We start from the raw sequence: 13,686 nt of genomic DNA, 5'->3' as shown, positions 1-13,686 counted from the left end.
CAGCACAACCAGGACAGCCCTGCAGAACATAGGCCAAAAGAACATAGGCACAACCCTTAAGCTCCTGCCAGAGGGGTGTTCATAGCCCTCCTCAGTGCCAGAGCTCACAGTGCATACCCCAGTGTTACTCACAAGAGTTTTTTGAGGGCGTTTTGTGCATGACAATGAACAAGAAAATGAATTACTATTAACTCAAATATAATCAGACCATAATGAAGAGCTCCATGGGACACACAGCAGCAGATGGAAGCTGACCTGCAGCAGTGAGCACTGACCATTACATACATTCCTACTCTTCTCTGGCAAAATGCACACAGTATTTTTCTGTTTGTCGTTGATTACTGTGATTTAAAGGCAGACCTAAAAGCATAAGTCAATATTTGCTCTCTTTCAGAAGGCATGGTCTTACTGACAACCAAACAAAAAAAATCTGCCTCCTATTTCTCCCTTTCCATCTTCTCCCTTCCACAGAGGCATTACCCCACACTTGCCACAGACACAGCCTCTTCCAAACAAAAACACCTCCCACTTGCACAGCACAGAGTACTTCCAAAAGCACAGCACCTGCTCCCAGCTGTGTATTTATTTTAAGGCCAGAACACTCAGTGGCCCCCAAACCTTTCAATACATTTCAGCTGTAACACAAAGCTAAATAGCAACACCTGCTAATGAACAAGCTTCCAAGAACGTTTATGCAGTTTGAGTTTACAGTTTATTTCACTTGCAGAATATCAAATTACACCAAATCAAACAAATCTATTGCTCTTCTGGTGTGGTGCTCAAAGAGGGAAAGGATTTCCATGCAGCCACAGTCTGCAAAGCCTGCACTGCGGGCTCTGCATGTGTGAGCAGGGCAGCACAGGGCAGCAGTGCCACACAGAACCACTCCCTGGCTGCAGGAGGGCTCACCCACACCCTAAGCAGCATTACAGTTACAGGGTGCAGTGCTGCAAATAGAAGTGCCCGTGCACTCACTTGGCTATTTTAAGGCAGCCTGAATGGCAGTTATGTAAGAATTCAGCACTTTTTAAAGTACCCAGATACACTGGAAGCATGAAAAGTCTAAGCAGCACTTCTCAGCCTTAAGCCTTCTGTACCACTTAAGCCCAGTGGTCCCGCAGCATCAGCTCTTCCTCCTCTTGCTTCTGGGAGGCAGCCGATCCCCTCCTGGCAGCTGGGACTGGCACGCCTTCCTCTTGCTAGCTCTCTGGTCCAGAAGACAGTTGCTGGAAAAATAAAGTGGAAAATATTGTTTCCAAGGTGCTCTAAACAGGCAGATGCTGAAGGTTGTATGAAGGCACCGCAGGGACTGGGTGCTCAGTACCCACAGCACACACTCCCACTGCAGCATGAACAGAAATACGTTCCATCTGCATGTCTGAAGGTAGCAGTACCACCCCTCCCGTCCCAGGACAGGTCTGAGAAGGAGCAACAGCTTTCCCAGTTCTTCACCCATAGCCTCCAGTGTTGGCAAAGCCATGCTCACATGACATCAGCAAACAGCAAACATGGAACAGTCGTGCATAGCACAGCCACCAAGGGGAGGGACGATGGCTGCGGGGCAGCTGTCCTACCAGGACAACACATGGGGCTCCACCTTTCAGCTGCAATCCTTCACCTGAGGCTCTTCTCCTTATGGACAAGGAGCATTGCACTGGAAGCTCAATTAAGTGTTTTCATTTCAGTCACAGCTAGCTTTAAAGAGGGGGAAAAAAAAAAAAAAAAAAAGCTAAGCTAGCCATTTAAAATTATGCAGCTAATTTCCATCAACCAGCCTTGGAGCTTGGAACACCACGTAGAGTTGGCATGAAAGATACTGCTCTTGCCCATCAATAGCCATTACTAATTAAACATTCTTCATAACCGTCTTTTTAAAAGCCATTTGCTAGGATGAATCTGCCCTCTGAGGACTATTCATTTGGCTTAAGCAGGAAATTCACAACTGGAAGTAAGATGAAATCTGGATAAGCATCTGGATGAGGTGCTACGAGATACGGTTTAGTAGCTTAGTGGGTAGTAATGATGATAGGAGGATGGTTACACAAGATGACCTTGTAGGTCCTTTCCAACCTTGTGATTCTAAGAATGGAAAATTCAAACACTGAAGTCCGTATCCTTGTTGACTGCAGCAAGATGCACACAGGCACAGATCAGCAGGAACAACGTGCATCCCGGAGCCTTTAGCAGCTCCCTATGGTTCCTCCCTGCCCAGACACAAAGCACACAGCACTGCAGATCACAGCGGAGCTGATGAGACAATTCCCTCCCTGCCCTGCTAGTGAGCAGCTCTGATAAGCAGCACGGCCGCACAGGCAGCCAAGCAATTTGATTTTCTCATACGATTGCTCATTTGATTTGCTACTCATTATTATCCTTCAAAACTCTTGGTATTGCTTTCCATTTTCTTCACTGACTTTGTGCACTTGAGATTATAGGCTCCACGATGAGCCTGAGCTTCATTTACCCACTACATCTGGACAATCCTATCACAAAGCATGTCCTAACATCCCCAAAGGCTAAGATAAATCCTCTGTAGCATCTCCCACGCTTTCAACACCAAACATCCTATTAGCAAAATAATTACATTTAAGCCTAAAGCTCTTGAAGACAACAGGATTTGGCTTTTACTCACATAAAATGCCTACATGTGGAAGGATGTCACTACTCTGCAGATGACTCAAGAGACATCACTTCTATGCCAACCTTATCCAGATTTTGTTTTATAAGGAAACCTTGTGTTTTCTCCCTTTGTTTTGCTGAACTTAAGACAAGCTACAAACACTGAAAGTTAGCACTAAATTAAATGAGTGATTAATTATTTTCCATATGCATTCAAACAACAACCCACCAAGGGAATTTAGAACAACAACAAAGGAAGTTGACGAGGTGACTAACAGTAACCTAGAGCTAGCACTATGCCAGAGATGGCGATGGTCACAGAAACCACCCCAGACCAACTGACTGCAACCAGCCTGCAAACCACTCCCTGCACACACGGTGCCCTTTGTCTCAGCTGGCACTGCTCACAGGAGCTACGGCTGCTTATGTAAGTTCAGAAGAACACAATGCTGGAGCCCTGAGATCACTGAGCAACATGAAGCAATGCCACACAACAGCTCTGTGACTTGCTGCAGTACCCATTACTACACTCCTGTACAGTCAGCCTTCCCAAATGCCGCAGGAATAAAACAAGCCAAGAACTAATTCGTTCTAAGCAACAGCTTCACTTGTCAGGAGGTGGGATCCAGGGCTGCTCAGAAACCCTGGGACTCTAAAGCCTGTTTACAACTCAACTGCCAACATATACATTCACATACAGTACAAGTAGCATATCTGAGAAAGCACTGCAGTGCAATCACTGCATGGAAGCAGCACTGAAACTGGAAAGAAAGGTAGTGCCATCCAAAGACAGCCTGGTAAACAAGCAATCGTTGCCTAGAGGTTTTGTTTAATAAGGCAACTTCTACACACTGGGTCTCTGTCAGTACATTACATTACATTAAATGCTTCTCAAGCCATGACTCTGCATTTGTATAACTCCGGGTGCCAGCAGAACCCTGAAATGAATAGAGAAGTTCAGATACATAACTGCATCTCACATCAGGTCACATGCAATTCATGCATCTATGGCCCTACTACCAACACATACCTGCATGAAGATGCTTGATTCATCAGGAACTGAGTTTATATCTGAAGGATTAAAGCCTTCCACCACTTCTGAACTAGAACTTAAGACCATTCATCTGCCAATAGCTCTGCAAAAACATCATGACCACCATCAGACCAATAAAGGAGTGTGGCTGATGGGAGAAGCAGGCAAGGCTCAGGTACAAGCTTGGGGAGTGGGAGGCAGAGAGCACAGCAGGGATGTAGCTGAAGTGCCTGCAGTGCTCACTCTGTAGGTCCAGGCCTGGGTGAAAGAAGACAGCAGCAGACACAGATCACAGGTCCTCTGAAGCTGAACAGGTGCTCATTCCAACAGGACAACCTCAACCCCCTGCCCCCCATGGCACTGCCTGCAGCGGACCAGGGCTGCCAGCCACTCCCCTTCAGCAACAATAACACAGTAGTGGCTTAAAGGATCTTTTACTGCAACTACGCACAATTAAAGACCCATCATCCTTCTATCCTTTATTTCTATTTCTCTGCACAATGCATTCCTATGGGAAATATATCCACCAGGCTTACTTCCTGAAATCTCACTAACAGCTCTGCAGAAGAACTTAGCTAAGGTGTGAATGGTGAAGTCACCACAGAAGCCTTTCATCAAACCCACACTAATTTTCAGGCATTCAGACCTGATGCAGCCCATGGAGCTGAGCAAACCCTGCAGCTCAGCACTCACACATTCTTGCCAGGCACATTACAGAACCATAAGGCTTTCATTAAATGGTCACCAAGAGGTTACTGAGAGCCTGAAATGCTGCCTCAATTTCATCAGATAGAGTAATATGAATTTATGTAGTACCAATAGCATTATACCACAGCAAGTGGATTTGTTACTTAACAGAGGATATGAAAAGCAAGGGAAAAAAATTCTGAGAGCTCAGAGAATGCTTAAATTGTGCTTAAGTTAGTTTCAGGAATGGAATGAGATTTTGCTAAAAATATGCTCCAAATTGCCACTAAAATATCCCTAATCTGCTCCATCTGTGCACTGTCACTAATAAATGGCAAGTATGCCACAGAAAAATACTCAGGTTTATTTTTTGAGTATTACTGTCTAATCTCTTTGTGTCAAAATAAGACAATTAGCAGAGATGAAAGACAACTCCAGGGAATTTAAGTAATATCTCAATTTTCATTAAGCGCTTCATAAAATAGACAATTCATTCTAAACACAGAATATGAATATTTATTGCTTCTTTATTAGATCTATCATGGAAATTAAGATGCTCAGCAAATCACTGTATCTCTAAAAGGCACAGCACGCTGCAGTTCACAACTGCTCCGACACCCTGAGAGGTGCTACAGGCAGAGGACCAACCTCAGCCTAATGCTAAGCACTGGGAAGGTTTCTTTGGGAGACTGAAGGCACAGATACATCCAAACACTCCGTACCTCTGCTGCCATTTCCTCACCTGCTGATGGAGAATGAAGCACAATAAAGCACTCACACAAGTTCAGAAGTTTGAAGCTTTTTTTCTTTTTTTAAAATAGCATCAAATTCTCTTGTAGAGACTTTCATTGTGAAACCACAAGAGACCTGCAGCTCACCAAAACAGCCCGCTGTGCAGCTGGTACCACGCACAGCTGCTCCCTGCCCACCGCACACTGCACAGGGCTCTGCTTCCCTGCCCCCAGGAATGCATTCCCCAGCCACAGTCAACCAGAACCAGTGACCACATTCCCACTGCTGAGCAGCTCCCTCAGACTGCTTCCCCTGGAGCTCCAACTTGAACTTAACCCTTCCAGAGATGCAAGAAACCCTAAATCTTGTGAACCCCATCCATGAAAAACATGAAACAGAAAATACGGTTTTGAAAGTACTGAAAAAAATCACATTTGACAAAAGCAAGTAATGCTCATGAACTATTTTCTCCATTTCAGTTAACAAAGAAGTCCTGCAGATGGGCAATAATATGGATTTGTATTGTCAATATAGATAAATGCATTCTCCCTCACCACATCCATCTCTGTTTAGAGACACTTCTGCATAGTCTTGCCCTGAGAGAAGCCCCACTGCATTTCATAGCTAGACCTGTCCTCAGCATGGTGCCCATCTCAAAAGTGAGATCCTCTAGGCCTACACATGAAACATTCTCAGCCCTCACACCCAAGTACCAAATAATGTCATTTGGAATTACAGATACAAAATGACATAGAAGTCTGAATACAGGACTATTTTAAAGTGTTCCCTTCACTAAGAAATTGGCATTGAACCTAAGCCAAATACAAATCATTCTACATTTTTCCAAAGCAGAATGTTAATTATCTTACATATTAAAATACTCCAAAAGCTGGAACATCCATATCACTTGCTTTGCAAATACCCAATCATCAGCCATTACAAAAGCAAAGATGATCTTTCTGGCAGAGCTCAGCCCTCAAAGCAGAAACCTGTGCTGGTTATGAAATGTCTTTGTGCTGGTCCATGCCTTCACAGGTATTAAGCTTGCCAAAGCAAAGCTCTCCCCTGCTGCAACCAGCAGGACACAATTCTGCAATGAAGAACAATATAGCTGTAACAAAATGTGTAGACCTGACTTATTTAATATTCTTGTGCACTTACCAACCTGAGCACACCTTGGTACCACTCAAATGAAACCATCAAAAGACTGAGATTTTCTGAGTGAAGGAAATTATCAAAGTAATTATTTTTGTTCTGGATGTTTATCATAACTAATGTTAACAGCCAATTCTGCTAAAGAGAAATGCTCCATTAGGGAATCCAGCTTCCACACTTGACATTCCTATTTCTTCTTGGACTAATGAACACATTTTCCTAACCCATGCAAGAAGCCACAGATGCCATCAGTCTTCATTCCTGTTTCTTTGCACAATACCCATAAAGCTTTTCAGCTGATCTAACACTGCACTACTATAAATCTCACTATACCTGCACACTTTCAGCATCCCCAGATAGTACAACATTTGCTCCCCACCTTCATGTATTTCACTGTGTTACTTCAGGAATCGTTGGCTGGTTTTGCAGTATTTCTTAATAAAGCACCTTGCACAGCTAGACACAAACTTTAAATCGTACCAGTAACAGAAAGGGATTTTTGTTCTTTGAAAAGACGAATTTAAGATTTGAGAAACAAGAATGTGCTCTTCTCTCTCCCCTAACAGATGTCAACCAAAACAGATGTTGCAATTTCAGGATGTTCAGCTAGACATAGAGATGCAGGTGAGACTGACAACAACACAACATTAAATACAATAGAAAATTAGGTTCTCTTGTTTTCCCATAAAAATCAGTCTGTGTTTGTTTTTTTTGTTTGTTTTTTGTTTAACTATACCCACACTTAAGCGCACTTTGGAACAATGATTTGCAGTCAGTCATCTGGGGATTCTAGGAGCATCTATGCATTATTTTCCAGCAAACCAATAACACCGTAGAAGTTTTGTCTCCAATAACTGTGGAAGCTCTCACTGAACCTGACTTTTTAAATAGCATCTGTCTCCCTTGCAGAAAATGTACAGGATTCCACAACCCAGAAGAGATCTGAAATCAGCATCAAGTATTTTACCACCCATCTATTTCTACCCACCTGTCAGAGGACACTGAAAAAACCTCAGCTTCCAGATCTCCCAAGATGTCTGAACTGGAACTGAAGGAAAAAGCAAAACATGCCAGTTATTTCAGCAACGCTCACAGCAAAAGTCTCTAAACAAAAGAAAAGCCCAGGAGGTTCTCCCTTTGAGGAGATGAATAAATGGTGTGCAACCCCGATCCAAGAGGAGTTCTTCCCTCTTTCCCAGTTGGTCTCCCCCCATCTCCCATTCCCCCCTGGGGTCAAATGAGCAGCACAGGAACTGCAGCACAACAGATGGGAGAAAAACACCACCGGCACAGAGGAGTTCAGTCAAAAAAGGAAAACTACACACACAAAGCTGTTGTAGATGCTAATGAGGCTGAACCTTGTAGTATTTGGAGGGGGGGAGATGTTGTAGGCAAGTAGGTGGTAGAGGGGCTTTTCAGGATGTTACTGTGGTAGTAGCCCCCCCTCTTCCGTCTCCTACCTTGTGATGTGCCTTGGGCACGCATTTCAAACGTGCACCCTAGGGGGCATAGACAAAGTAATTAAGGTATATAAGGTGTTGATTACTCCTAATCAACGCCATTTTGCCACCTTCCTTGATGAGTCACGGTGGTCTTCTTGGCCCTAGCGGGGGTTTTGCTAGAACTTGGGCAAGGGGGGGTTTGAACCATGATTGCACACGGCAACACAAAGCACTGCTGCCATACGGAGAACATTATTCCAAACCAAAATGGATTCTGAAGTTGTGTGTGCAATTTTAGAAACTCATCTGCGGTTCCCCAGGAATTTTTATGAACTGCTGAATAAATTTATCTAATTACAAGCATTTCTCAACAGAACAGCTTTAATGTGGAGACGAAGGCAGTTAAAATTAAAAGCAGGAGCTGCACTCATAGGGAACAGTGTTTCATCCCTGCACCAATTACCAATCCCACCACTCACAGCACCTGGAGGAGTGAGCACAGCCCAAATCCCAGCACCAGATGGGGGTGCTTTGAGGGTATGTCAGGGAACCTTGGCATGCCCAGGGATTTCTTACTACGTTACTACACATGAAATACTCAAAGGAAAACCCATGGGAAAGCACGCTGTAAAAACAGTGGTGATGGGGTAAGTTGAGAAGTCTAGCAGGTTTATTTTTACTCTCAAAATCTGCACTGTCAAGAATTCATCTTCAGCACACAAGCTGGATGCCCAGGGAATGAGTTATCTCACTTCTGAATCCTGCCCTGATACTCCAGTTACATTGAAAGAAAAAAAAAAAAGTAGGAAGATATTAGTGTTTGGTTCCCTAAATAGAAAAAGAACAGGTTTGACGACTGCACATCATGTGCTTTATTGCCCTGAAAAATCTATTCTTATTATCATTAATCACCAACTGTTTGTCACAAGCAAAATAATAAAAGTGAAAAGATTTGGCTAGCACTTAGCACAATAATGCAAGTTGATAATTTGCATGCATATTTCAAAGTTTATGCCCACCGAACTATTTTAAAACCAGGCACAAAAAGTACTGGAGTTACCACCTCAAAATGTGCCTGCATAAGAGAACTGGATACCAACACAAGAGAGGTCTCAGCCCCTCACAAACTAAGTCAACTCCTGCACTTCCATTGTACTGAGAGATGAAGGACACTGCACCTGAGTGTACACACAGACCTCAGGGCTATGAGCTCCCCAGCCATGGCCAAACTGCCCTTTCTTTCAGCATTCCTTCAAACACGGCCATCATTCCAAGGCAGTCACTCACTAAGATAGTTCCCTAAATCTAGTCTGTGCTAAACATCAGCTTCTTCAACAAAGATCGAGCCATCTCTTGATACTGAGCTGCAGTGATTACACACTTCACATTATTTTCTACATGTGGGGAGAAAAAACAACTCTAAATGGATAGCTGCAAAACAACTATCAAAAAACCTTCTTCAGCTCTTTATTGAAATGCTGAATATTAAACCAAGAGGGATACTGACCAACTGAGTTCAAATTTTTAAATAATTTTGTTTTGTTGAAAGCTTCCAATATCTCCTTATTGTTGAACAACCTGCATTTAAACTGAAGAAAATGAACGAAATTGAAATGAAACAGCTACCTCAGTCTGCATGCTGGTTTTACAGATCTCAGCATACAGTTTTACTCCTTCATTCAGATGCTTCTGCCTTCCCAGTACAGCCAGCAGGTACACGAAGGCCAGGCAAGGCACAACACATCTTCAGGCTTCATTTGGACTCCAAATCCAAGACAATTACCTACAAGAAGTCTTCCGTCCTTCCCTTTAAGAAAGATTATCCTTCCTATCTTACACTGAGAATTCCAGATGAGTAAATTCACACAGCAAAACCAGTAAAGCTCTGAGATGTAAGTGCTTGTGGTGCAGAGGGCTGAGGAGCGCAGTGAAGGCACGAAGGATTCCGCTGCAGCACCCACCACTCCTGCAGGCTGAGGGTCAGCTTCCTTGGGGCACTTACAGGCAGTCAGGAGCGAACTGTTCCTTCCTCCATCATCAGCTGGATTTTACTCCCCCTTGCCCTTTGTTAGTGATGTTTCAGTTTTGTTTTGCTCCTTAAAGATAAACACCGTCATAAAAATAGAGAGTAGAAAGCTGACGTAAGTGTGAATAACATGTCTCATTCTAAAAATGAAAGGAGCAAAACGTCTCTCTGAACATGTTTGCTTTATGGCAAATTAAGTTCCCTCTTGGCTGCACAATGAGCAGTGCCCTTTCATCAGCCCATCCTGCCCTGCACTCCGGCACATGCACAGAGCAGTTCTCGCTGTTAGCACCAACTGTCGGCTCTCTCACTTCACAAGTGCCATTTGAAGGTGAATGCCCAGCCACAAGGAGTGGGAAGAACTGTTTTGCTCTATCTTCCTGCTGCCATTCCAGACGCCAGGCTGCCTGTGACAAACAGCCCTAGCATGCAGGGCATCTGGTAGGCAAGGCAACATTGAGTGCTGATGCCCTTACTTCTGTTTTCAAGGCTCAAAGGTGCCCAAAACCACAGCTGTGGCTGATGCTCTGGCACCTCTCCTGCACAGCCACTGCTCCCTGCACAAACCAGAGGCCAGCAGCTGGCCCCTTTGGAAATGGCCTCTCTAGGACTCCACCCACAGCCCTTGCAGCTCTGTGCCTATACACTACAGCCCACAGTTGCTGGACCAAAAGTATGAATTAATAGCAGAGAAGCAACATCATCCTTATGCAATGGACTCACATTTGAGCCAAAAACAAACAAACATACAAACAAACACAACAAAACAAAAAACCCCACAACAACAAAAAACAAACAAAAAACCCACAAAAAAACTAAGACAAAATGCTCCCACCTCATGTTTGATGTTCACCTTCACCACAGCAGCAAAAGATTCATTAACTCAAAACTGAACTACAGAACTGAGACAGCTACTCCCCCATGTCTCATACACTGCCTCGTGCCAGAGACAACCAGCCCCAGGACCAGGACAGCATTCTGGTTATCCCTGTGCAGTGCCAGGAAGGCCCTCCACAGCTCTCCCAGCCACCCTGCACTGCCAGCTCTGACAAAACCATGTCTGTGAGAGGCATCCAGGGGATGCTGCCATCCACCACCCTCCAGACTGCAACCAGAGCATAGTATGCCTTTTCCAGCTCATGAACTAAAGCTCAACTTCTGCAAAGCACCTAAAGCCAAAGCGAGTGACCAGCTAAATGCAGACCTTCATCGTGATCAATAGCTGTCAAGCACAATGCCAAGAAGTCCCACTTAGTGCAAACGAGTGTCCTGGCTTGGGCAAGGAGCTCAGCTGGCAGTGCTGCAGCAGCTCCGTGTATCCCAGAGGCAGAGATTTACACAAGCTGCAGATACAGCACTTTTGAGTCAGTGTTTCAAAAATTAAATCACCCTGTTTCACTGTACAATATAATACCGTTAGATGAGGCCAAAGATATATTGCCTGTGCTGCAAGTCCTCACTCTGCTCCTCAAGAACTGATGCTCTCTTCTAACAGCAGTTTTAAACCAAAATAATTTGTTTAAATGACTGAATGTTATCTCAGTCTTATGGAGTACTTTTAATAAAATATTTCCTCTGCATGGTTCATTAACTGGCTTATCACTGTCCCACCTAGCTTCTTTTCTTCATTTTTCTATTGTTCAAACTCTTGCATAAAGCTTGGCTCAGTCCCAGAAAGTAAAAGAACACAGTGGGACTATTTATATGGAGCACTAAAGTTCCATGAAGCTTTATGTATGACTTCACAGCTTTGAAAAAATATCCTTTAAAAGTCAGGGCTTTGTCCCGCTGTTTATCTATTACGAGCATTTTGCTTCGTTGGTGGGATCATCAATTTCTGAAAAGACCAAACACGTCTGGATCGATGCTACCCTCCCTACGTGTTTTACCTCTTCTCCAGCAGGCACAGAGTTCTCCTGTCCTCATGTAGAGCAGTGCCTTCTGAATAACATCAGCACTGTCACGAGCACTACAGATGTATGGATGTACTGTATGGTCCAACTGCTCCCTTAGTTGTACAAAGTAGAAGGTTTATTGGTACTGGATTGAAAAGGGGCACAAGTTCTTGAGTAGGACAGCACGTAGGAATCACCAAATTACTTGCAGTGTAGTTAACAGAACAAAGATGTCAGCCCTCTGCCTTTGTGACTGGCTGTATTCCATATGCTGCTCAAAATCCACATTTTTCTTTTAATGCATCACAGCATCAGGCCTCCATATAAGTGTTCTCTCTGCACTTAACAGTACAGCACGCACATTGGGGACTCTCAACTATATTTCAAGTTTTGACATTTCAATGTGAAATAAGATCCCCCTTGTCAAAGGATATCCTCTTATTATAATAAAATGTAAGTCTCAGAAAATCATATCTTGATGCAAAAGCACAATGCTACGGACCACCCCGCTCTAAATCATTCTTTTTTTGTTTTCACTGCACTTCAGAGAACATTAACTCCATGGCAGCCAGAGAGTGACACAACATATCTTTCTTTCATGCAGTTTATATGACTGTTTTTCCACAACCTCTGAAAACCTTGACCTAATCGCACTAATTAAAACGAACCTGAACAATATCAACAGTATGGTGTGGGCGCGAGGCACAGCCCAACACACACAGTGAAGCCCAGAGGCACGATGCTCCCCGAGCCGCTCAGAGCCACAGGTAAAGCAGTGCAAGAAGGATGAGCGTGGCCCAAGGAGCACACTGCAGCCAAACAGCAGTGGCCATGAACACATCACAGGGTGCCACACAGCATCCAGCCAGGCCTTTCATGCCTCATTGCTGCTATTTTCATCTCTTTTTCAGTCAAATATATCATAAAAAATAAAATAAAATAAAACGACATGTTCTAAAGGATGAGGACCTACAGTCTGTACCAGACAGGCACACTGCAGAGCCCAGCTGCCAGTCAGCTGAGTTTAATGGAGAAAAGAAAGGAAAAATACACACAAAACAAACCCCACAACACCACTGCAATGAACTTCCTGACCAACAGTCGCTAACTTGTAAGGTTACACAAACTGCACTAAACTTAAACAAATATAAACACACTGCATGTACAAACCAGAGAGCATGCCCAAAGCAGGAAAGCAAAGAGAAAAGTCCCAGAAAGATTCTGAAAAAGCAGTTCTGTGCTATAGAATTTGAAGTGAATAAGCCACGAAGAGCTAAGTAAGTGTGTCTGTTGGCTTACGTTTGTTTTTTTTTTTAAGAGGTCCAAATATCTGAGGCATACAGACTGGTCTTTGCAGCTGTGAGATTCTGTATTTGAGTCAAGAAACCTATGGAAATACTTAATTTGGAGAGAGTGAATACATGCAAAGAAGTAACAAACAGCTTTGTTCTGAGCCAGACATGACGCAAATAAACATGTGTTTTCTAACAGTATCTGCCAACTTACTTCATGAAAGCACATTCAAACCATCAGTAGCAGCTACATGCTGATACCCCGCAGCAAACTGCCTCTTCAACACACTTTCATCCAGACTTGAGAATAATAAACATAAGTCTGCAGACACAGAAAGGTACAGAGTGGGAATGTTAACTGCGATGCCAAAGGCCACAGGAGGGTCACTCAGGGTGTTATTTATATACCTAGTTGGCAGTGGGGCAGATTTAATGACTCCCTGGATGAGCCAAGGAAAGAAAACTTTCTCACTCTGTCAAATGAAAATTTGAGATCTTCCAGGGTGCTTAATGCTAAAAGGAGAGTGTGCAGTCAAAAAAAGAAAAAAAAAAAAAGAAGGAAAAAAAAGGAAAAAGAAGGGGAAAAAAAAAAGGAAAAAAAAGGAAAAAGAAGGGGAAAAAAAAAGGAAAAAAAAGGAAAAAGAAGGGGAAAAAAAGGGAAAAAGAAGGGAAAAAAAGGGAAAAAGAAGGGGAAAAAAAGGGAAAAAGAAGGGAAAAAGAAGGGAAAAAGAAGGGAAAAAGAAGGGAAAAAGAAGGGGAAAAGAAGGGGAAAAAAAGGGAAAAAAAGGGAAAAAAAGGGAAAAAA

General features: G+C 43.5%; 1 protein-coding gene across 4 annotated transcripts in view; it reads right to left on the bottom strand.

Moving 5' to 3' along the window:
- Positions 1 to 699: 699 nt before the first annotated feature.
- RAD18 (RAD18 E3 ubiquitin protein ligase) overlaps positions 700 to 13,686 on the bottom strand; it is a 37,517-nt gene continuing 24,530 nt past the window's right edge. For 2 of the 4 annotated variants that reach the window (XM_072347293.1, XM_072347291.1), the window contains exons 12-13: positions 7,215 to 7,274; positions 700 to 1,226 (exon numbers count right to left, since the gene is read on the bottom strand). In XM_072347293.1, the coding sequence (XP_072203394.1) occupies positions 1,124 to 1,226; positions 7,215 to 7,274 (163 nt within the window). In that variant the 3' untranslated portion in view covers positions 700 to 1,123. Of the gene's footprint in view, positions 1,227 to 3,649; positions 3,756 to 6,046; positions 6,162 to 7,214; positions 7,275 to 13,686 lie in introns of those variants that run through there. The other 2 variants (XR_011905118.1, XM_072347292.1) reach the window with 2 other exon arrangements.

Source organism: Excalfactoria chinensis, chromosome 12, assembly GCF_039878825.1.
Source record: "Excalfactoria chinensis isolate bCotChi1 chromosome 12, bCotChi1.hap2, whole genome shotgun sequence".
NCBI lineage: Eukaryota > Metazoa > Chordata > Aves > Galliformes > Phasianidae > Excalfactoria > Excalfactoria chinensis.
Note: the sequence above shows the minus strand (reverse complement) of the source record. Positions and strands in the feature narration are given on the sequence as shown.